This window comes from Oncorhynchus mykiss, chromosome 3 (genome assembly GCF_057628025.1).
Source record: "Oncorhynchus mykiss isolate SJ-2025 chromosome 3, ASM5762802v1, whole genome shotgun sequence".
In the NCBI taxonomy this organism is placed as follows: Eukaryota; Metazoa; Chordata; class Actinopteri; order Salmoniformes; family Salmonidae; genus Oncorhynchus; species Oncorhynchus mykiss.
In genome coordinates this window covers 33,506,338-33,530,000 of record NC_143024.1, presented here as the reverse complement: position 1 = coordinate 33,530,000, position 23,663 = coordinate 33,506,338, and the positions used below count along the sequence as shown (strand labels likewise).

The window sequence follows — 23,663 nt, the reverse complement described above, 5'->3', positions numbered from 1 at the left end:
GAAGGTCTGCTCAACACACACTTCCCATGCGTTCTGCATCTTGACACACTCCCTCCATGTGTTCTTCATCCCCCCCCACGAGGTCAGCACAAAAGGTCAAAGGTCAGACAACCGACCCACCACACCCAATCAGAGGGCTTATTTTCACCTCTCTTTCCTCTCATATGCCAGTCAAAATAAAGTGTGATTGAACATTTGCAGGACTTTCTTCCCCATTGCCTTAGTCCAACCAGTCTTAGCCACTCTCTTAACAGGCTTCCAGTCCACCTAGCACACATACAGAGAGCAGTCAACCTAGCACACATACAGAGAGCAGTCAACCTAGCACACATACAGAGAGCAGTCAACCTAGCACACATACAGAGAGCAGTCAACCTAGCACACATACAGAGAGCAGTCAACCTAGCACACATAGAGAGCAGTCAACCTAGCACACATACAGAGAGCAGTCAACCTAGCACACATACAGAGAGCAGTCAACCTAGCACACATACAGAGAGCAGTCAACCTAGCACACATACAGAGAGCAGTCAACCTAGCACACATAGAGAGCAGTCAACCTAGCACACATACAGAGAGCAGTCAACCTAGCACACATACAGAGAGCAGTCAACCTAGCACACATACAGAGAGCAGTCAACCTAGCACACATAGAGAGAAGTCCACCTAGCACACATACAGAGAGCAGTCAACCTAGCACACATACAGAGAGCAGTCAACCTAGCACACATAGAGAGAGCAGTCAACCTAGCACACATACAGAGAGCAGTCAACCTAGCACACATACAGAGAGCAGTCAACCTAGCACACATACAGAGAGCAGTCAACCTAGCACACATACAGAGAGCAGTCAACCTAGCACACATACAGAGAGCAGTCAACCTAGCACACATAGAGAGCAGTCAACCTAGCACACATACAGAGAGCAGTCAACCTAGCACACATACAGAGAGCAGTCAACCTAGCACACATACAGAGAGCAGTCAACCTAGCACACATAGAGAGCAGTCAACCTAGCACACATACAGAGAGCAGTCAACCTAGCACACATACAGAGAGCAGTCAACCTAGCACACATACAGAGAGCAGTCAACCTAGCACACATACAGAGAGCAGTCAACCTAGCACACATACAGAGAGCAGTCAACCTAGCACACATAGAGAGCAGTCAACCTAGCACACATACAGAGAGCAGTCAACCTAGCACACATACAGAGAGCAGTCAACCTAGCACACATACAGAGAGCAGTCAACCTAGCACACATAGAGAGCAGTCAACCTAGCACACATACAGAGAGCAGTCAACCTAGCACACATACAGAGAGCAGTCAACCTAGCACACATACAGAGAGCAGTCAACCTAGCACACATACAGAGAGCAGTCAACCTTCCAAAAGACTCTTCATTCAACACACCGTCCTCACCAAGTGGATTAGGGAATCCAAAAAGCCGGTAAAAGTATGCCGAGTTTCTCTCGTGTGCGCAGAGGGAATGAAGAAGAAGAGGAGACGAAGAAGGGGAAGGGGAAAAGGAATGCGAGTTAAGAGCGAGTATAGAATCTCTGATCCTGGTAATGAAGCCTGTCTCATTTCGCCGCTGAATTATTGATGATGGGGAACTTTGTCTAATGCAAAAGGGCCATCAACTGGTGACAATGTTGCTTTTCAATTATTAGAGGCGCACTGCGCGAGATGAAAGAGCTTTGATTGGAGCCGTAAATTCCCGAAGCGCTTCCCTCATCCATCCCCTCACCTCCCTTCCTCCCTCATCCCCCTCTTCCCCCTCCATCCCACAGCGGTGGAAGAGGAAAGAAAGAAGCAGGCCGTTCTGTCACTCTTCCTTTGTGCCGATAGAGGGGGGATTTGGTGCGATCCTGCCGCAGAGAACTCAGGGACCACGAATAGACATTTGACCACGATTCAACAGTAACTCCTGTTTCAGCAGCCTTTAAAGACCCTTGAAATCAAAGTAAATGTCTGCTCATTATTTCCTGCTCCTAACCCTGATGTCAATCAAAGGTACAGATGAAAGAACATTTTGAGAGACATCTTCAGGTACTTTAACAGCCCTAACTCATGGACAGTATGTCGTCACCAGAGGAACCTTTAACTAACCTCTCACCTTTCCCACAGATAAAGAGAGAAGCCTGATAGGTCAGGCTAAGGGCCGTGTAATCAGGGTCAAAGGTCATAATAGAGAGGCTTCTTGTGAAACCAAGGACCAAGTTCTAACTGACGGTTCTAAACTGCATGAAAAGAAAGAGGGATTAAGGAAGAAGGGGGAAAGAAGTGGGAACATGGTGTGTGTGTGTGTGTGTGTGTGTGTGTGTGTGTGTGTGTGTGTGTGTGTGTGTGTGTGTGTGTGTGTGTGTGTGTGTGTGTGTGTGTGTGTGTGTGTGTGTGTGTGTGTAAAAACTTCAGAGGTAAAGTTAACTCATTAAGGGGGTCTGTGTTCTCAGTGTTCATAAATCAGCCAGTAGCCAGTCTGAACCTCTGGGAGGTAAACCGACCCCCGTAGGACCTTACAACCCATAAAACACACACACAACAACTGCCCTTTCAAGTGCTGAGTTCACGTTCAGAGCCACACCCAGACACAACTGCTGCTACCAGTGATGGGTGGTCATACATATGTGCACACACTCAGGACCCAGATACTGGGCATCACCCAAGAAAGTATGAGTAACTCCCTACTTCAGACCACATCATATTTTAGGCCCGCGTTGCGTTTTGTTGTTTAATATTATTAATAGTTCATCACATCGGGACTGGTTAATAATTCAGAGCAATTTCCATCAGAATGCTGGACCGTGAGATGATGTAATCCCAGTACGAAATTCAGAAATTAGGCCCAGAAATAACAGTGATGAGATGTCCTCATGTAGGCCTGCGGTATATCAAAGGCCTTTCTTTTCATGTTGCTGTGTGAGTGGCGGGGCTGAGGGTGTGTGGATGTACTGCATGCCCCCATGGGGTGATACGCCTTTGCTTTAGATGGGCCTTTGTGGATTGTTTTACTAGATTTTTTTTACTGAGCTTCTAGTCTTCAGAAAGCTGCTCAATATACTGTATACTGAACAAAAATATAAACGCAACATGCAACCATTTCAAATATTTTACGGAGTTAGAGTTAATGTAAGTGTCACGATCGTCGTAAGAAGACCAAAATGCAGCGTGGTATGTGTTCATGATGTTTTAATTAAAGAAAGCACTGAACACTGAACACAAAACAATAAACAAAAGTGAAGCTATAAGAACTGTGCTGACACAAGCAACTAACAAAGACAGTCACCTACCTCGACAAAACAGGCTACCTAAATATGGTTCCCAATCAGAGACAACGACTAACACCTGCCTCTGAGTGAGAACCATATCAGGCCAAACACAGAAACAGACAAACTAGACATCCAACATAGAATGCCCACTCAGATCACACCCTGACCAAACAAAACATAGAAACATACAAAGCAAACTATGATCAGGGTGTGACAGTAAGGAAATCAGTCATTTGAAATAAATTCATTACGCCCTAATCTATGGATTTCACATGACTGGGCAGGGGTGCAGTCAATGGGTGGGCCTGGAGAGCATATGCCCACCAACTTGACAGCCAGGCCCAGCCACTGGGGAGCCAGGCCCAGCCACTGGGGAGCCAGGCCCACCCACTGGGGAGCCAGGCCCAGCCACTGGGGAGCCAGGCCCACCCACTGGGGAGCCAGGCCCAGCCACTGGGGAGCCAGGCCCACCCACTGGGGAGCCAGGCCCAGCCACTGGGGAGCCAGGCCCACCCACTGGGGAGCCAGGCCCACCCACTGGGGAGCCAGGCCCAGCCACTGGGGAGCCAGGCCCACCCACTGGGGAGCCAGGCCCACCCACTGGGGAGCCAGGCCCACCCATTGGGGAGCCAGGCCCACCCACTGGGGAGCCAGGCCCAGCCACTGGGGAGCCAGGCCCACCCACTGGGGAGCCAGGCCCAGCCACTGGGGAGCCAGGCCCAGCCACTGGGGAGCCAGGCCCAGCCACTGGGGAGCCAGGCCCACCCACTGGGGAGCCAGGCCCAGCCACTGGGGAGCCAGGCCCAACCACTGGGGAGCCAGGCCCACCCACTGGGGAGCCAGGCCCAGCCACTGGGGAGCCAGGCCCAGCCACTGGGGAGCCAGGCCAAGCCACTGGGGAGCCAGGCCCAGCCACTGGGGAGCCAGGCCCACCCACTGGGGAGCCAGGCCCAGCCACTGGGGAGCCAGGCCCAGCCACTGGGGAGCCAGGCCCACCCACTGGGGAGCCAGGCCCAGCCACTGGGGAGCCAGGCCCACCCACTGGGGAGCCAGGCCCACCCACTGGGGAGCCAGGTCCAGCCACTGGGGAGCCAGGCCCAGCCACTGGGGAGCCAGGCCAAGCCACTGGGGAGCCAGGCCCAGCCACTGGGGAGCCAGGCCCAGCCACTGGGGAGCCAGGCCCACTCACTGGGGAGCCAGGCCCACCCACTGGGGAGCCAGGCCCAGCCACTGGGGAGCCAGGCCCAGCCACTGGGGAGCCAGGCCCACCCACTGGGGAGCCAGGCCCAGCCACTGGGGAGCCAGGCCCAGCCACTGGGGAGCCAGGCCCAGCCACTGGGGAGCCAGGCCCAGCCAATCAGAATGAGTTTTTCCCCACAAAAGGGCTTTTTACGGACAGAAATATTCCTCTTATTCCAGCTCATGAAACATGGGACAAACACTTTACATGTTGCATTTATATTTTTGTTCAGTGTAATTGTGTTAGTTGAATCTATTTATTTAAACATGCTTTTAAGTGAAGCTGGTATCAAATGTGTTGAATTCTTCGAAGTAACAGGAAGCCTATAGCCCACCAGACAAATAGCAAAGCAGGACTGTAAAGAAAAGCTTTACCGACTGTTCTCTATCGGACAGAGGGAGAAACCTGAGTCACGCTCACTTCTAGTTTCAGCTCCCCATTAAATTCCTGTTGCCTTTTCTCTCCCCTGGAACATGCTAGACCCTCCCCCAAGGACCTGGATGAAACAAACCGGCTAGCAAAACCTCCATTAATAAGAAAAAATATATATTAAATGAGTTTGGAAAATAACATGGCTCTCCTTCCCCCCAAAAGCCTGATTGGATGGGCTTCTGATGTATATTCCAGAGTTTGGTTAATTAGTGTGTTTGTGTGTGATAGTTCGGAATCTGATTTAAGATGATTTGCCAAGCAGCATTGTAATTTTGCTCTGTGTCTCAAATTCTGATATTGCCATGGAAGCACAGTTTTGCCTCCGTCTCTGGTTAGACGGCACAATGGGTGTTTCATTTTGATTGCATTCATCCCTCACATGCATGCACACACACACACACACACACACACACACACACACACACACACACACACACACACACACTCACAAGCTAGGGAACTGATGGCACTAATGTATTCTCATGTCTTTGCTCTGGCGAGGTGTGAATTATTTTGTCCCTTGAGTAACACATCACACACTCACACACATACACACATACCCTCACACACACGCCTGGATACATACACTTTAAGAGCTTGTTAAAGAGCTTGTTTCTCCAACTACCAGGGGGTGGGCCTGGGTAAACTAGGGAATTACTCTTTTACACGGGTAGTTTACTCCCATTTGCCTCCAATCTCAAATAAAGCCCCCAATTGAACGTGAAGTCTCCCACCGCCTGCGTTTGTTTGTTGATTTTCTGCCGTGCACAACCTCAGAGCTCGGCGCTCTGTTTGATTAATTGATTTCTGCAGTCTTTAAATCTTTAAACGAGCCTCTTTTTTCAGGCAGTTTATTTCTCCCCCTTTGAAGTTGGCATTTCAAAAAGGAGCTCTTCACAGCCCTATGCAAATGATGGTCTATGACAGCGGCCCCCGTACCAAATCGATAACAACATGGTAGGATATTCTCTGGCCTCCATGCTTACATAATATTGATTTCCCATCAAAGGTTTCGACTGCCCAGGGACTTTCCGAAACATGTTGATGGGTTTTTGTGTCCCTCTCGTCTACCCCTCGTTTCACATAACTCTCTCCAACAGGGCAAATGTCTGTTTGTGTCTCACAAGATTCAAAACTAAAAACCTAATTAGAAGCCCTATTTCACATTGTGGCCAATGTGGGTTAACTAATAGCAATGACATCATCAAAGAAACACAGTTAGATACATCCACACAGCTTCACAAATTCCCTGGGGTGTTTTAGGTGGTGGGAACAGTCTCACAGCAGGAGAGCAGCACTACCATAACAGCAGGTAAGACGTCTGTGTGCAAGTCATTAATTACCTACAAGATGGGGAATTCGAGCATAATGACAGCATGGGTGTATGTGTAGTCTAGTGTGTGTGTGTGTGTGTGTGTGTGTGTGTGTGTGTGTGTGTGTGTGTGTGTGTGTGTGTGTGTGTGTGTGTGTGTGTGTGTGCGTGCGTGCGTGCGTGTGTGTGTGCCTCTGCCACGGTGCAGGTGCAGGTGTGCCTCAAGTGGTGCTCTGTGGGCTGTATGGGAGGCCCAGATGTTCCTCAACAACAGCCTGGTTATGTGGTCCATGCCTGGAGTCTAGTCCCATAATGAGCATCCGCTACCACAACACTGCACATCGTTAACCTGAGTGAAGCTGCTACAGCACTCCAAGTACAAGTTCCCTTCAGGCGCAGATATAGGATCAGCTCATCCCCCGCACATCATAACCTTAACCACTGGCTTTAGATCAGTGTCTAAGGGCATCTTAATCCTATTGTAGTGAGATCAGGCCTTAGCAAGCTAAAGTTAGAGATGGGGAGGAACAGGAGGGATTAGATCTCTGCCACCCTCAGGCTCTAGAGGAACTCCTGAGCACAGCTCTGTCCATTTTAGATCAGCTAATGAAGGCCCGTCTGGGGGCACAGGGAGGGTTTCTCTGTAACTGCCCTAAAATGGCACAATCTCCTATGTAAAGTGGGGTTCTACCTTATAATGGAGGTCTAGTAATATGTGTGAGAGAAAATAAGGAGATAGGAGGGGTGTAAAAAGAGAAACAGAGAAACAGACACTACTCCAAACAGAGACATAGCACATGCTATCTCTATCGTTACATGGGACCAACACACTATCACGGCTAATTGTGAAATAGACACAAATTACTTATTCGAAATTCATGACAGGTAAAACACATTTTGTGTGTATTACACAATTTTCTTTCTTCATAACCCATTCGTGTACATAACACAAATTCCAATTTGTTGTGGCTAACGTTAGCTAGGCTAGCTAGGTGGCTAACTATAAAGTTAGGGGTTAAGGTTAGGGTTAGGTAACATGCTAGCTTAGTAGTTAAAGGGTTAAGGTTAGTGGAAGTGTTGGCTAACAATCAAAGTAGTTGCAAAGTAGTTTAAAAGCAGTAAGTAGTTGCAAGGTTGCTAATTAGCTAAAATGCTAAAGTTGTCAGTGATGAGATTCGAACACACAACCTTTGGGTTGATAGATGTAGTAACGAAAGTTCAATCAGCAAGGCTGTTCTGAATGGGGGTCACTTTTTATCATCCTCTAAGTATAATATATTAATATTGCTTCACGGCATAGTGGGTATTCATATGGTAGCGTTTATAATGTTACCATGTCTCTCCTCCTCCTTTACTATTAGCAAGCGCGAGGAATTGACCTATTAACATCAGCCTATGATCACGGCACACTAAGGTGATGTCACCCTGCTTGCTGTTTAACCTATGGGCTCAATTGTACAATAATCACTTTTGCTTCTTTCAACCAATGGGTATAAATCCAGGGGAGTATTTATATGTCAACTCACCTCTCGTGTCTCTCACTTGCTGTTAGACTGTTAACTGTTAACAGTCTTCCAAACAACCTTCTACCTCCTCACCACCACATGAAGGCCCGTCATCGCAACCCCATTCTCCCAGAGGGGGGTTTGGATGTCAGCTGCCCAGCAAAGGGTTACCTGTTATCCACATCTGACTCCGAGGAGCATTTCTCATCCTATACTCAATTGAACTGGGATTTAAATGCACTGTATACAAAATCGCATACTGCGCATGAAAACATAACCTTTTTTGTGTTTCTGTCACAAGATTCCAATATGCAATGTGTCTATTTTAAAACAATCAGTGATAATGGGTTGATGAGACGTTCTAGCTCCTGAGCCTATGAGTGAGTCTATAATACATGAATGCATGTCACAATCCATTCCTTCTCAATGACCACACACACAAACACCTTCCCAGATGCTGGCTGCATGACTGACGTCAAAACTGCACACTGTTCTCCTCTGGGGGCTCTGAACACTAGAAAAGCAGGGACATACAGTCCATTGATCTGTTGATGGAACAACACAGCTGGGCTGGGCTGAAGGGCTGCACACACACACACACATCTAAAAACTCACATCATTAGCTGTGAGAGAAAGTGAATGCCTAAATCCCTGATCACAGTGTGTATGTTGTCTTTTTTTAAAGGAGAGCATTTCAAGTGCAAGCTGCCTCTGCTGTTGATGGAGAGGGATTTCAGAAGTGTTTATTTATGTGTCTCCAGGAATTAATATAAATCCCAGTTTGAGCGTGTCCAATTTCACAATTAAGATAAAGAGTGTCAGGGGAGATTTGATTTATGTGCATACAGCGCCTTCAGAAAGTACACACCACATGACTTTTTCCACATTTTGTTGTGTTACAGCCTGAATATAAAATAGATTAAATGTAGATTTTGTTTGTCACTTGCCTACACACAATACCCCATAATGTCAAATAGGAATGATGTTTTTCCACATTTTTCCAATTGAATTACAAATGAGAAGCTGAAATGTCTTTAGTCAATAAGTACTCAATCCCTTTGTCATGGCAAGCCTAAATAAGTTAAGGAGTGGAAGATTTTCTTAACAAGTCACATAGTAAAATACACTAACGTTCAAAGGTTTGGGGTCACTTAGAAATGTCCTTGTTGTTGAAAGAAAAGCACAAATTACTGATCAAATTGAAATTGATCAGAAATACAGTGTTAATTGTTAATGTTGGAAATGACTATTGTAGCTGGAAACGATAGATTTTTAATGGAATATCTACATAGGCGTACAGAGGCCCATTATCAGCAACCATCACTCCTGTGTTCCAATGGCATGTTGTGTTAGCTAATTCAAGTTTATCATTTTAAAAGGTTAATTGATCATTAGAAAACCCCTTTGCAATTATGTTAGCAAAGCTGAAAACTGTTGTGCTGATTAAAGAAGTAATAAGACTGTCCTTCTTTAGAAGAAACTTCTTTGTTTCTGTCCATTTTGAGCCTGTAATCAAACTCACAAATGATGATGCTCCAGATACTCATCTAGTCTAAAGAAGGCCAGTTTTATTGCTTCTTTAATCAAGCAAAATTCTAGAGGAAAACCTGGTTCAGTCTGCTTTCCACCAGACACTGGGAGATGAATTCACCTTTCATCACGACAATAACGTAAAACACAAGGCCAAATCTACACTGGAGCTGCTTACCAAGAAGACAGTGAATGTTCCTGAGTGGCCGAGAGACAGTTTAAATTTAAATGTACTCATTTATGGCAAGAAGTCAAAATGGTTGTCTAGCAATGATCAAAACCAATTTGACAGAGCTTGAAGAATTTAGAAAAGAATAATGGGCAAATGTAATCCAGGTGTGGAAAGCTCTTAGAGACTTACCCAGAAAGACTCACAGCTGTAATCACTGCCAAAGGTGCTTCAACAAAGAATTGACTCAGTGGTGTGAATACTTATGTAAATTAGATATTGCTGTATTTAATTTTCATAAAATGTGCTAACATTTCTAAAAACATGTTGTGTGTAGGTGGGTGAGAAAAAGTATCTATTTAATCAATTTTGAATTCAGTCTGTAAAACAAAATGTGGAATAAGACAAGGGATATGAATACTTACTGAAGGCACTGTATGTGTGTGCCTGTGTATGTGAGAGTGTGTGTATATATGGGAGGGAGTCCTCCGGTGAACAGTTAGTGGTGCGGGTGGGTCAGGATGTTCGGGGGCCAGTGGAGGTTCGAGTGACCTTGTCCTAGTTCGTCATAATAAATGGTCTCCCTAGGGCTAGTGTGGAGCGGCTGTCAATAACCTATTATAACACAATGGAGAGGGCTGGGCCTCAATCTGGCATGAAGTTCCATTATGAGACAGAGAGAGAGAGGGAGGGGGGGCAATCAGATGAAAATGAGAGGCGAGAGAGAGAAAGCGAGAGAGAGAGAGAGAGAGAGAGAGAGAGAGAGAGAGAGAAAGACCATCACTATATCCCGAGGCTAAGTCCAAGTCCCTGTCTTTGTGTGTGTGCATTCCCTTACAGCTGTAACGCTGATTCAGGCAGACCCAAACAGTTCTTCAGGGCCTCATTTGGTCCAAAAAAAGACCATTCTGGAGAGGTTTAGCTTCCTCACAATGATTTATCCTCCAGCGAGCTGCAGAAGGCCACACACCGAGGTACAGGCACACACATTGACAAAGATAAACACACAGGACTATCAACAAAAATGCATATATAGGCATATAGATTAGATAGAAGTATAAACCAATGCATAAACGCCCATATGTGTACCACACCGACACACACATTCCCCTTTCTCCTCCTATACCACTGAGCTGACATGGCATGTGTACGTATCTTTAATGATGTATACAGGTCCACAGGCATGTCTCGAAGCCATACAGTAAACAGCAGATGGGAGAAGGGTTTAATTGTCAGAAGTGGAGTCAGAAGGAGGAGACACTGGTAGTACAGCAGGTCTAGAAGTACATTGTCTGATTGCTTTAGCCCAGGGTGAGGCCAGAAATAAAGAAATAGATAAATAAAGAGAAATTAGGGGAAGGAAGAACGAAAGCCTATCAAGCCGCGCCTGTCATCCAAATGTGTCACCCAAGGGCTCCCAAGCAGAGAAAATGTATGAAAGCATATTTTTTGCACCGTTATAATTTGATGACGGGACAGGGAGTGGGTGCACACACACACACACACACACACCTAAATAAAGGACAGGAGAAGGGGAAAAGATAAACTCACACCAACTTACTCTCAAACAGCAATCCCCAGGTACTACATACTGTATATACCTGATATACATGAGTACACAAACACAGTTCGCACTCACATATGTTTATATCAAATCCTTATGTCCGGGGATATTATTCAATGTGGTACTGAGACAGACACAAAGTGTGATTTCTGGCATCCGGCTCCTCCACAGTCACTTCTAATCTAACTGGAAGAACAGAGAGCCACTCCAGAAAAGTCCAGTCAGCAGCAAGCCCAGTCAGTCTGGTGTCTGTAAGCTCTACAGTGTGTGGGCCCCAATTTATCAAGCCCCTTTTCCGCCAGCTGACGAAGGTACTTTCTCGTCTCTCTCATTTCTCTCCCTCTGCCTCCCTTTCTCTCCTTTTCTTTTTCACTCGTTCCATCACCCCAGGGCCAGCTCTCCCTGCTGTGTTTGGGGAAAGATAAAGTTGTTTCTCGCAGAGGTTTTCCAAACTTTCATGGGTGCTATCCCTGGATCCCTCTAGGGCAGGAGAATGGAAGGAACGGAGCTCTCCCACACACTCGACACACACAATCCATTATTTGCATTTACTAAGCCAATACACACATCCTGGAGGGAGAGACTTGGGAAAAAGTGCCCCTCAGCATTGTACTGTAGACACACACATGCACACACTTTGAGTCGGCTCTACTTGCAGTGTTTCACCTACATGTGCTGAGGGCAGAGTGCCAAGCCCCCCCTAAAGCAATTAACCAGGGCTGCAGAAATCAAAATGTTTGAAAGGAAACCACATGGAAAACAAATATGACCAATGGACCACTAATTCTTCTTGGGATAAGGGGCGCAAAGCCAGAAGGAGAGCCTGCCTGGCCTTGATATTGGAAGGGGGCACACTGCCCTGTGCAAAATCATTTTTAAGTGGCCCTGGAAACGCATAAGTCCCCTTTATACACATAATGTCCCCCCAGCCATGTATACACATAATGTCCCCCCAGCCGTGTATACACATAATGCCCTCCCCAGCCATGTATACACATAATGTCCCCCCAGCCGTGTATACACATAATGCCCCCCCAGCCGTGTATACACTTAATGCTCCCCCAGCCGTGTATACACTTAATGCCCCCAGCCGTGTATACACTTAATGCCCCCAGCAGTGTATACACATAATGCCCCCCCAGCCGTGTATACACATAATACCCCCCCCAGCCGTGTATACACATAATGCCCCCCCAGCCGTGTATACACATAATGTCCCCCAGCCGTGTATACACTTAATGCCCCCAGCCGTGTATACACATAATGCCCTCCCCAGCCGTGTCTACACATAATGTCCCCCCAGCCGTGTATACACTTAATGCCCCCAGCCGTGTATACACATAATGCCCTCCCCAGCCGTGTATACACATAATGCCCTCCCCAGCCGTGTATACACATAATGCCCTCCCCAGCCGTGTATACACATAATGCCCCCCCAGCCATGTATACACATAATGCCCCCCCAGCCGTGTATACACTTAATGCCCCCAGCTGTGTATACACATAATGCCCCCAGCCGTGTATACACATAATGCCCCCAGCCGTGTATACACATAATGCCCCCAGCCGTGTATACACATAATGCCCCCAGCCGTGTATACACTTAATGCTATAATGGTTCAAGACAAACCACCACCCTCTGTGTGTGTGACCGGCTTGTTAATTAAATGGTATTTGACACCAAAGTTGAGTCCCCAACACTGGTGTCCTCTGAACCTTGTCTTCCCGCTCGCAGCACAGGTTTAAGCAAGGCCAGTGTGGCCTACAAATAATCATGGACACATGGGAAGACACAAATATAGGAACACACATGTATGCGTGTATGTACAGCACATAACAGATCAGTAATATTGAGCTTTCTTCAAGTGAAATACAACTTCAATTCACATCCAGAAATAAAACAGTACTTGAATCTGTTCTACAGCTGGCATTGTAAGGCCTAAGAAGTACCAGACATGGAAGACAAAGGCGAAAAGTGAGGAGAAAGAGAAACACTGTGTGTGTGTGTGTGTGTGTGTGTGTGTGTGTGTGTGTGTGTGTGTGTGTGTGTGTGTGTGTGTGTGTGCGTGCGCGTGTGCGTGCGTGCGTGCGTGCGTGCGTGCGTGTGTGTGTGTGTGTGTGTGTGTGCGTGTGTGTGTGTGTGTGTGTGTGTGTGTGTCTGTGTGTGTGTGTGTGTGTGTGGAAAGACAAACAAAGGGGTGGAAAGTAATCTAGACCCATCCACACACTTGGGGCAGATTGTGTTATCTGAAAGCATCTACTCTTTAGAACGGAATAAATAACCATTCCTCTTCTAACACACTCAAACGTAATGTGGCACAGTGGCACTCGGCTTGACAATAGTTTCAACAGTAATTATGTCCCCAAAGACCTTTGCATTGGCGCTCTCCCTAGCATGGCCGCAAGAGAGGAAAACAATACTTCTGATTACATGTGGTTTACTCCAAGACATCCCCCATGCCAGTGAATGTATCTAAGATGCATGTGCTTAACGTATTATGCAGTGAATGTAATACTTTTAATTGGCTATATGGGGAGATAATATGCATTATTAAACAAATCTCACAAACAAACACTTGAACACCATTAAGAATATATAGGCCTAGGCTATAATTGGGATGTGCAGTGAACACACATGCAGACATCCTTACAACACATGCAGACATCCTTACAACACATGCAGACATCATTACAGAGTTCTAGTTTGACATAAAGACTACACAGGCACACTGCGCCTGTCTAGTAGACTCTTGTGGGGAGCTCTCTCAAGCATTTTGGTAGGGTTTGCTGATAGTTAAAAGTGTCCCTGCTCCATTTTGACAATTCCACACAGTACATTTTGGTCGTTATTCTATTTGAACTCGCTACAGTATCAAAATAAAAGTATTTCCCCCCTCATCTCTGCAGCTTGTACAAGAACATTCCTCCTAGCAGCACAACATCTATATTATAATCTATCTACTCATATTCAAACTGAGGACTTCAACAAGATGTAAGATGACATTATCTTCATGGGAGAAGCTTCCGTTAGCATCCGGGCGGGAAAGGTTTTATTAATTAATTTCTCATTTTTATGCAGCGCCGACAATATAAATCATGTAGACAATCTGTTGGTTGACCTAATTTGCCGGGTGAGGCTTGTGTTAATAATTAAGCGCCAATTGAACATGACTTGAAGTTTCCTGGTTTAATCATATGTTGTAGCACAACATTACAACAATGCAATAAATACTGAGTAATGAGTTTAGTGCGGAAAATCTGAATTCTAGTCAACTTTACGCATGAGAGCCACACTGAATAAACCAGACTCCAAAGTCCCTTATGCAAACAAACTCTTCTCCTGTGAAGTCAGATGTATAGGTTTGTAAAACCACATGTGCCAGACTAGGAAAGTCAGGGTGAATAAATAATCATAATTACTCTAAATAAACAGTGGATGAGGCAGAGTTCTCCTTTGGAAGACTTGATTACCTCTAGATCCACTTGACATGTCAGGGGATACTTTTTCTGTGGTGATTAAGGCACTTGGCCAAACATGTACTTAGGGAGCAATCAAATCCTCACCTGGACAACTTTTCATTATTATGAGGTTAATGAGGGTTGGACTGTCTGAATTCAATCCTAGTCTAAATCCGAGCAATAAAATGTTTTTCAGTTGTGACTATCATCTAAAACACCAGGCTAATCGTTAGGCCTGTTATACAGGCTACGGTAATGTCTTCAACTTTATCACCATCTCCAGCATCATAATTCTTAAACCTATAACTAGCATAATGGTACAGTGTAGGTTTAGGATACAGAAAAGCAACCAAAAATGCATTTCTTTGTCCATAAAATCTATTTGGCAAAAACTCTACAGATGTTCATGTCCTTAATAGCGCCAGTTGGGGTTTGGGCCCTGGAGACATTGGGCAGAAGTGTCTCTTGTATGCGTAGCCACACACACATTTCCATCATCCAAGCGCTATAATCCTGTTTACCCAATTAGCGACCTGCCGGGAACAAATAACACCTTCACCTAGCGTGTCAATGATGTGTAATCAACATAGAGCGGACACATGCATCCCAGCGTGCGATAAATAGCCAAATAGGTTCTTGAGAATATCATTACGCGCAGCCTGACTGACAACTGGCCATGCAGTAGAATTAAGACTAATTGAATAAAAGTCCATATTGTACTTCAAAATGTAGGCTATATATTATGCAAAACATCAAAAACATCGGCCATAAGGAATTCTGAATGAATAAGAAAGATACAGCCAGGTTCCGTTGCCAACTGATCTTCTAATGCGCAAGGTGCTGCAGCTCAGCTCGCTCCTCCAACGGATGAAATAGAAATATACCCAAACTAAACATCACCTCATTCACACCTGATATCAGGTTATTGTCCAATTTTAAAATTATTATGCGGAAGTGCGCGATATATTTTTAATTAATTGTTTTACATTGCAGCCTAAAACATAGTTAAACATGTTTTTTTCCCCATGTAGCAACTAACCTTTATCTAAAAGCCCCGAGCAAATACAATAGGATACGCTGAGTCTCTCACTCACAATGATGCTTAGACCTATAAAATACTGTTTCACATCATTGTCGGATATAGTAATGGTGCGAGGCGACAGAGACTTTCCCAAATGAGCCCCATTCAACACTATACCAGCGGCATAGGCATAGCCTACATTTTCCAAACAGACAGGTGCCTCAGACAACTGGCAACTTTTAATGGCAAAGACACTGAAAACACACGACACTGCACCTTTACGCACAGAGACATTACACTCCATTCTTACCTCTGAGGTTTTGGATTTTGACCATGACCTCCGCGGGGGACTTCAGTCTGTGCGCGAGATACAAACGACCCGAGTCCCTCTCGATCTGAACCGGGGAGTCCGCCTCTGATATTACCTCGAACCACTTCTTTTCAAACTTCTGGTCAGGCACCGTGAATATCATGTCACCGACTTTGACATCCTCTGAGACGGTCACTGTGTAGAACAGCTCCTCAGAGACCGCTCGGGGCCTCCTAATCTTCGAGACAGCAGGTCTCTGCACATCAAGGTGAAGTGTCACCGGCTTACTTATCAATGCGACATCTCCATTATCTTGAGCGTAAATACTGACTGTTAGGTTCACGATACCAATGAGAGAACTGACCAGCATTACCTGTCCGGTTTGGGGAACTACGTAGACATGTTGGCAATTTGGAGATGCGTAATAAGTGACCCGGCCATTCTTTCCAACGTCGGAATCCTTTGCAAAAAAACGGACCAATTCGGAACCGATAGGGGTCAATTCATCAACTTTTACCCTTTCGTTTTCCTTGATGAACCGGGGTATGTTGTCGTTTGAATCAAGCACCTCTATTTTAATCACCACGGCACTATTCAAACAGCCAGAAAGCACAACCATCAAATCGTACACTGCTATAAACTCTCTGTCCAAAGTTTCTGTGGATTTCAAAATAAGATGCTGTTCTCCGTGAAGGTAAACCAAACGAAAATCTGATGCGTCCTTCCCTTCCAAAGCAATGTCCAGTTCCGAAACATGACAGTTGTTTCCAACCGGTAAAGCGACCCCATCCACCATTGTTCCAGCGTGCGAGTTCTCCACAATTTGTCCATAATACACAGGCAGCTTTGAATTCCCCGTTGAAAATGAAACCAATGCGACAAGCAAAAATGTCTTCAGGGCTACCGTTCCGTTTGTAGCTCCCGTCATGTTTCCATCAAATCAGTGTTGTCACTCTAGTCCAACATAAAAGTTTCTTGAGGCATAAATAATCGAACAAATATTGTTATTAATGCTAGGTGAGTAGATATATGGTGTAAATGTCCCCAAAAGTGCAACGTTTCAGCACTGAAAAAATAGCAGTCCCTCAAAGAACAGCGCCAAAATGACAAATTCGCTTCCAGCTTATTCAGTGAAGCATCACTTGAGCGCATTGAGGATGAATTCTGCATTGACAGGCATAGGCTACACGCCGCAGATGCTCCATGTGGTACTATGATCACCGCCCTTCCAGGCACAGCCAATCGGAGACAGGAATGGGACGGAAAGACAGCTATCGGCCAGCCCACACGCAGTTTGATTTAGCTGCGCAGGACACGAACGTTGGAGAGCTTTTAGTATTCAGGCCCACAATGTAAAATGCTGTGTGCAAGCAATGGGTGAGTTTTGTTTGCTGGAGAGACTTGTCCCCAGAATACACATTCGTTTTCTTGGGTTTGGGCCAAATGTTATCAGTGTTCTGTTGGGCTGCACTACAGGCAACATGATAGGCCTCAAATGTTGACTGGATTACCTCCCTTGATAGAAAGGCTTTATACTAAACAAATGTTTTTATTTTTTATTTGTTATGGTTCCTGGTAGGAGTACATTGTTCTGTTTCAACGTGTGACTTCAGGAACCAATTTGTCTTCTCACCATTACAAGAATAGTCTAATAAAACAAAACAAATATATTAAAGCTGCAAAATGTAACTTTTGGGGGCACGACCAAATTCACATAGAAATGTGAGTTATAGATGTGTCACTCATTGAAAGCAAGTCTAAGAAGTGGTAGATCTGTTTCTATGCTTTCAGTTCTTATGTTTTTGCATCTTTTACTTTGGGTTTTGTACACCAGCTTCAAACAGCTGAAAATACTATGTTTTTTTGTTATGGAAAACATATTTCACAGCGGTTTAGATGGTACAATCATACTCTATACTCTATACTCTATACTCTCTGCCTAATTACGTTTTTGTTATGCATTTAAAGGGCAGTTCCACCCGAAAACGTCCATTTGGTATTTATTTCATTTGTCCATTGTTGATATAGTCCCAAAATGTTTTGCATGTCAGCAATCAAGTTTTCAAATTTTTCATATGAGGCCAAATTCATCATACCGGCTGAAAGTTATTTGTCTTGAAAACTTGATCGCTGACATGCAAAACATTTTGAGACAATGTCAACAATGGACAAATGAAACAAATACCAAAATATATCATTTTTGGGTAGAGTTTTCCTTTAATGGTATGTGTTTAGACAGAAATGAATAACTTAATGTATAATCATCACGGCCATACGTAAAGCTATATCATGATTAGTAGGTTGGTTACACCTTTGACATTTGTCAACATAAACTGTCTGATTGATTAGCTTGCACCAAACCTTGACATTTTACAGAACTACCGCTTGTTTTTTCTGTAGATTAAAATAATTGTAATTTAATTGGAGGAAAACTGACCACACCATGATGAGTGAAGATTTGGACAAATACTTGCAATGGGTCAATCACAAGTCCAATCGCTCACATGGCTCGGTTTATGTAACATGAAAGAGGAGGATGGCATTGGCGTTTCTCTTTGAGTAAGGTGAGTCAACATGTTTTTTTCTACTTGCATGCAAGAACACACACACACACACACACACACACACACACACACACACACACACACACACAAATCAGGACTATGGACAGTCACATCATATTTAGCTTATGTTGATTGGACTAAATCGTTTTTGGTATATTTTAGTTGTCACTGTAGTAGACTAATCATAGTTGATTAGATGATGTTGAAATGTTAAAGTTGAAATGGGGATGGAGGCAGCTTGCGGAAACTCTCCGTGGTTCTAAATCAATGGTTGTTTAAGGGGTCCATAAATGTCACAAACATTAACTTGCTTGACAATGCTTTAGGTCATGTAATTGTTTGTTACAGGCAATATGTTTTGTGGACTTCACAGGACAGGTGTTGTTCTCCGGTTTTATGATGAAAGTAATGTGAGGTTGAATTTATTCTGCCACTGTGTCTTCTTATTGTCTCAGCCATAGGCCTTTATATCACGGTGTCAAGACATACGAACTTACAAGTTATAGAGCAAACTACGCAATTATCACAACACATACAGTTGAAGTCGGAAATGTACATACACCTTAGCCAAATACATTTAAACACAGTTTTTCACAATTCCTGAAATGTAATCCTTGTAAAAATTCCCTGTCTTAGGTCAGTTAGGATCACCACTTTATTTTAAGAATATGAAATATCAGAATAATAGCAGAGATAATGATTTATTTCAGCTTTTCATCACATTCCCAGTGGGTCAAAAGTTTACATGCACTCAATTAGTATTTGGTAGCATTGCCTTTAAATTGTTTAACTTGGGTCAAACATTTCGGTTAGCCTTCCACAAGCTTCTCACATAAAGTTTGGTGAATTTTGGCCCACTCCTCCTGACAGAGCTGGTGTAACTGAGTCAGGTTTGAGGGCCTCCTTGCACACGCTTTATTCAGTTCTGCCCACAAATTTGTGCAAAGCTGTCATCAAGGCAAAGAGTGGCTATTTGAAGAATCTCACATTTAAAATTGGTTTAACACTTTTTTGGTTAATACACAATTCAATGTGTGTTATGTCATAGTTTGATGTCTTCACTATTTTTTCTACAATGTAGAAAATAGTAAAAATAAAGAAAATGTAACGAAATTCGTCTTCCTCTGACGAGGAGTATGACAGATCGGACCAATGTGCAGCGTGGTAAGTGTTCTACATTTTTTATGAAAAGTCACTGAACACGAAAAATACAAAATAACAAAGTGAAAGACAGAAATGTAAAAACGAAACAGTTCTGTATGGAGAAAACACAGACACAGAAAACAATCACCCACAACTCAAGTGGGAAAAACAGGCTGCCTAAATATGGTTCTCAATCAGAGACAACAATTGACAGCTGCCTCTGATTGGGAACCATACCAGGCCAAACACATAGAAATACCAAACATAGAACAAAAACACAGAATGCCCACCCCAACTCACGCCCTGACCAACCTAAAATAGAAACATACAAAAGGAACTAAGGTCAGGACGTGACAGAAAAACTCTTGAATGAGTAGGTGTTCTAAAACTTTTCACTGGTTATCAAATGAAATAACTATGTTTTAACCTTTCTCAACAAATAACTGTGTTCATTGACTAAATTGCATTTTTGGAGCTGAGAACACACTGACAAATTGTGTTAGGCTAATTGGTCTACCTTACCTATTTTGGAGTTGTTTGCTCATGCTTGCTGAGATAACAAAATAACACAACAAAAGCCTTCTCACCAATATGTTTGTCATTTCAACTCCTAGTGACAGGCAGTCAATATTGATCCTCATTTGACGAAAAGCATCCAAAATGTAGACTACATGATAATGAGGCACCAAAATGTGTAGGCCTAGTTTAGGTTGGACTTCAATATTTGCTGTCTTCACAGGCAATAATGTGTCAAGGATCCTTTTCAATGAAAGTGCAATCTGCAGAGATCAATATTGTTTCTGGGTGCTAGGCTACTGCCAGAGATTTTCCTTTTAGAGTTTTATTGACCAAACCTCCGAGCCTTTTGAGTGTAGCCTATGCAGTATAGCTGCATGCAGTTTTAAAGGGCAACTCAATAACCAATTTATCTGGTTGAAAACGGCCTATGAGGCATCGATATACTCTGAACAAAAATATATACTGAACAAATATTTAAACCCAACATGTAAAGTGTTTCATGAGCTGGAATAAATGATCGTAGAAATGTTCCATACGCACAAAGACTTTATTTCTCTCAAATGTTGTGCAAAAATGTGTTTACATCCCTTTCCATGCATTCCTCCTTTGCCAAGATAATTCATCCATCTGACAGGTGTGACAAATTAATATGCTGATTAAACAGCATGATCATTACACAGGTGAAACCTTGTACTGGGGACAATAAAATGCTACTCTCAAATGTGCAGTTTTGTCACACAACACAATGCCACACATGTCTCAAGTTTTGAGGGAGCGTGCAATTGACATGCTGAGTGCAGGAATGTCCACCAGAGCTGTTGCCAGAGAATTTAATGTTCATTTCTCTAAGCTGCCTCCAAAGCCTCACAACTGCAGACCACGTGTATGGCTCCGTGAGGGCGAGCGTTTTTCTGATGTCAACGTTGTGAACAGAGTGCCCCATTGTGGCAGTGGAGTTATGGTATGGGCAGGCATAAGCTACAGACAACGAACACAATTGCATTTTATCAATGGCAATTTGAATGCGCTGAGATACTGTGATGAGATCCTGAGGCCCATTATTGTGCCATTTATGCCTCATGTTTCAGCATGATAATGCACTGCCCCATGTCGCAAGGATCTGTACACAATTCCTGGAAGCTGAACATTTCCCAGTTCTTCCATTGCTTGCATACTCACCTCACATGTCACCCGTTGAGCATGCTTGGGATGCTCCGGATTGATGTTTACTACTATTGATGTGTTCCAGTTCCCGCCAATATCCAGCAACTTCACACAGCCATTGAAGAGGAATGGAACAACATTCCACAGGCCATAATCAATAGCCTGATCAACTCTATGTGAAGCAGATGTCGCGCTGCATGAGGCAAATGGTGGTCACACCAGATACTGACTGGTTTTCTGATCCATGCCCCTACCCTTTTTAATGTCTCTGTGACCACCAGATGCATATCTGTATTCCCAGCCATGTGAAATCCATAGATTAGGGCCTAATTTATTTATTTCAATTGACTGATTTCCTTATATGAACTGTAACTCAGTAAACATTTAGAAGTGTTTGTATGTTTATATTTTTGTTCAGTGTAAATCTATGCTGTGTTCATACCTTAGTGGGAAGGTGGTACTTACCAATTGTCAAGTCGTAAAAACCATTTGGATGTATTCACGTACTTTTAACTCGTTGATAAACGCCGATTGGCTAATGGCCAACAAGCTGCATCAACCATAACTAAAACTACAGCTATCATGTTTGTAAACCAATTCTACCATTCAAAAACATAAATAGATTCATTTTTATAAATAACGTTTTGTTGTTACATTTATCTGCCAAAAAGGCTGTTATCGAAGTCATTTCCTTAGTAGGCAACGTCAGAGGTCAACATGTTGGAGAAGTCAAACCTCAGGGATGATAGACGAGTTTCCTACTAGTAATTACAAGTTGGAGTGGCGTTCATGTGGATTTTTACCAATCGTATGTGGTAAATACCCCCTTCCCATTTGGTTATGGATGTAGCATCATTCCAGTGCCAGAATTAACTAAAAAGATTAAGTAGGATCATTTTGGTCATTAAGTCAGTATATTACAAAATGCAGTTTTGTGAGATTTGTGTAACTGAGTTTGTCACGACTTACATGGGGTTGGATTTTGATCATGCCCACTTCTCCATTAACACAGGATTGTAATGCCTAGGGACAATTGTCATGCACAGATAAACAGCTGCGGTGATTGTGCTCTATCCAATCGTATGGCAGATCACAGATAGTGAGACAGACCTGCCCACATTACGCAGCTCCTCGGACTTGTTTACATGAGTTAACATGTCACCAATGTTATGTTGAAAGAACATTTGGCCCTTAAGTCCTTCATGGAGTGGGAACTTGCTGATGTGTTTGGTAGTGATCACTGCCCAGTGCTTGACTTGGACTGAAATAGGTGCCGGTAGCCTACTCCTTTTGGGTGCCGGTACTGTTTATATTTATGTGCAGGAACTAATACTTTTTAGCTAATATTCTATGAGGTCCAAAAACGTCTAAATTAATTACTGATTTCTTGATTTATCTTAGATTAATTCTGACAATTTTGAGGAAGTGGTAGGCTAGTGGCTATGTTGTTGCTATGGTGTCTCAAGAGCAACAAACAACAGCAATTTCCAGTGTACGACAACACACCCACATCGAACCACACCCCGAGACGGAAATACATTTTTTGAATAAGCAACAGAAAAACACATTTGCATGTTTTGAGTGAGTTAGGATCCTTTTAGTTGATCTTTTAGGTTCCTACTCCCTGTTGAACCATGTTCAGCACATCTGGACTGAGCCATTTGTTACTATAGAGGTGGTTCCAAATGAGACAACTGTCATACATCTCAAATTGGACCCTGGATATGGGCATCATTTAAGAGGCATTGTGGGGCCTGCTCCACCATTTTGGATGAAGCCGAGAATTGTTCAGTCATGGTTCCCATCTCCTCCAACACAAGGCCCTTTTTAGCAGGCAGCCCAAGCGAGGCAGACCCGGAGCCTGAAGGCTATTGCTACAACAAAATTCTCCATGCACCAGCAACACAGTACAGGACGATACTGCATGTCTCCTGTGAAGCTCTCTCTCTTCTTTCCACTTCCTTGCTGTACTGTGTGTTATTCTCCCCGACATATGAGCAGTAACTCATTACAAGAGACATGTTGCGTACATGTGAGAGAATGGCATGATTTTGCACTGAATACCCAGTTGGAGACATGTCTTACTTTTTTTGATGTCATTGAAAAAATAACCAAGGGCAGATAAACTTTTGCACAACATATTAATTATCATTCAAGTCTAAACACACATTTTCTTCTTCAAACACACTTGTCTTTAAAGGAAAATGGAGCCTGCCCGCATGCAGGATTCACATTGATACAGGGATTGAATAGGGAAAATAACATCTGAATATACAGTGAATATATATATTTTTATACAGTTAATGGGGAATAGGTTAAGCATGAAAACTCCAGTCATGAAACATTGGCCCCTACAGCAAGAAAAAAAGCCCCCAACTTCTGTCGTCTTTTGAAAAGCCGTAACACAAATTACAGCAATTTACCCCGAAAGGGGAATGGGGAATGGGGAATGGGGAA

The 23,663-nt window shown here is 43.8% G+C and overlaps 1 protein-coding gene across 1 annotated transcript in view; it reads right to left on the bottom strand.

Moving 5' to 3' along the window:
• LOC110503919 (neural-cadherin) overlaps window positions 1-17,031 on the bottom strand; it is a 135,006-nt gene extending 117,975 nt beyond the window's left edge. Inside the window, exon 1 of the mRNA XM_036972103.2 lies at window positions 15,817-17,031. Within this exon, the coding sequence (XP_036827998.2) occupies window positions 15,817-16,744 (928 nt within the window). The 5' untranslated portion in view covers window positions 16,745-17,031. The remainder of the gene's footprint in view (window positions 1-15,816) is intronic.
• Window positions 17,032-23,663: the final 6,632 nt, after the last annotated feature.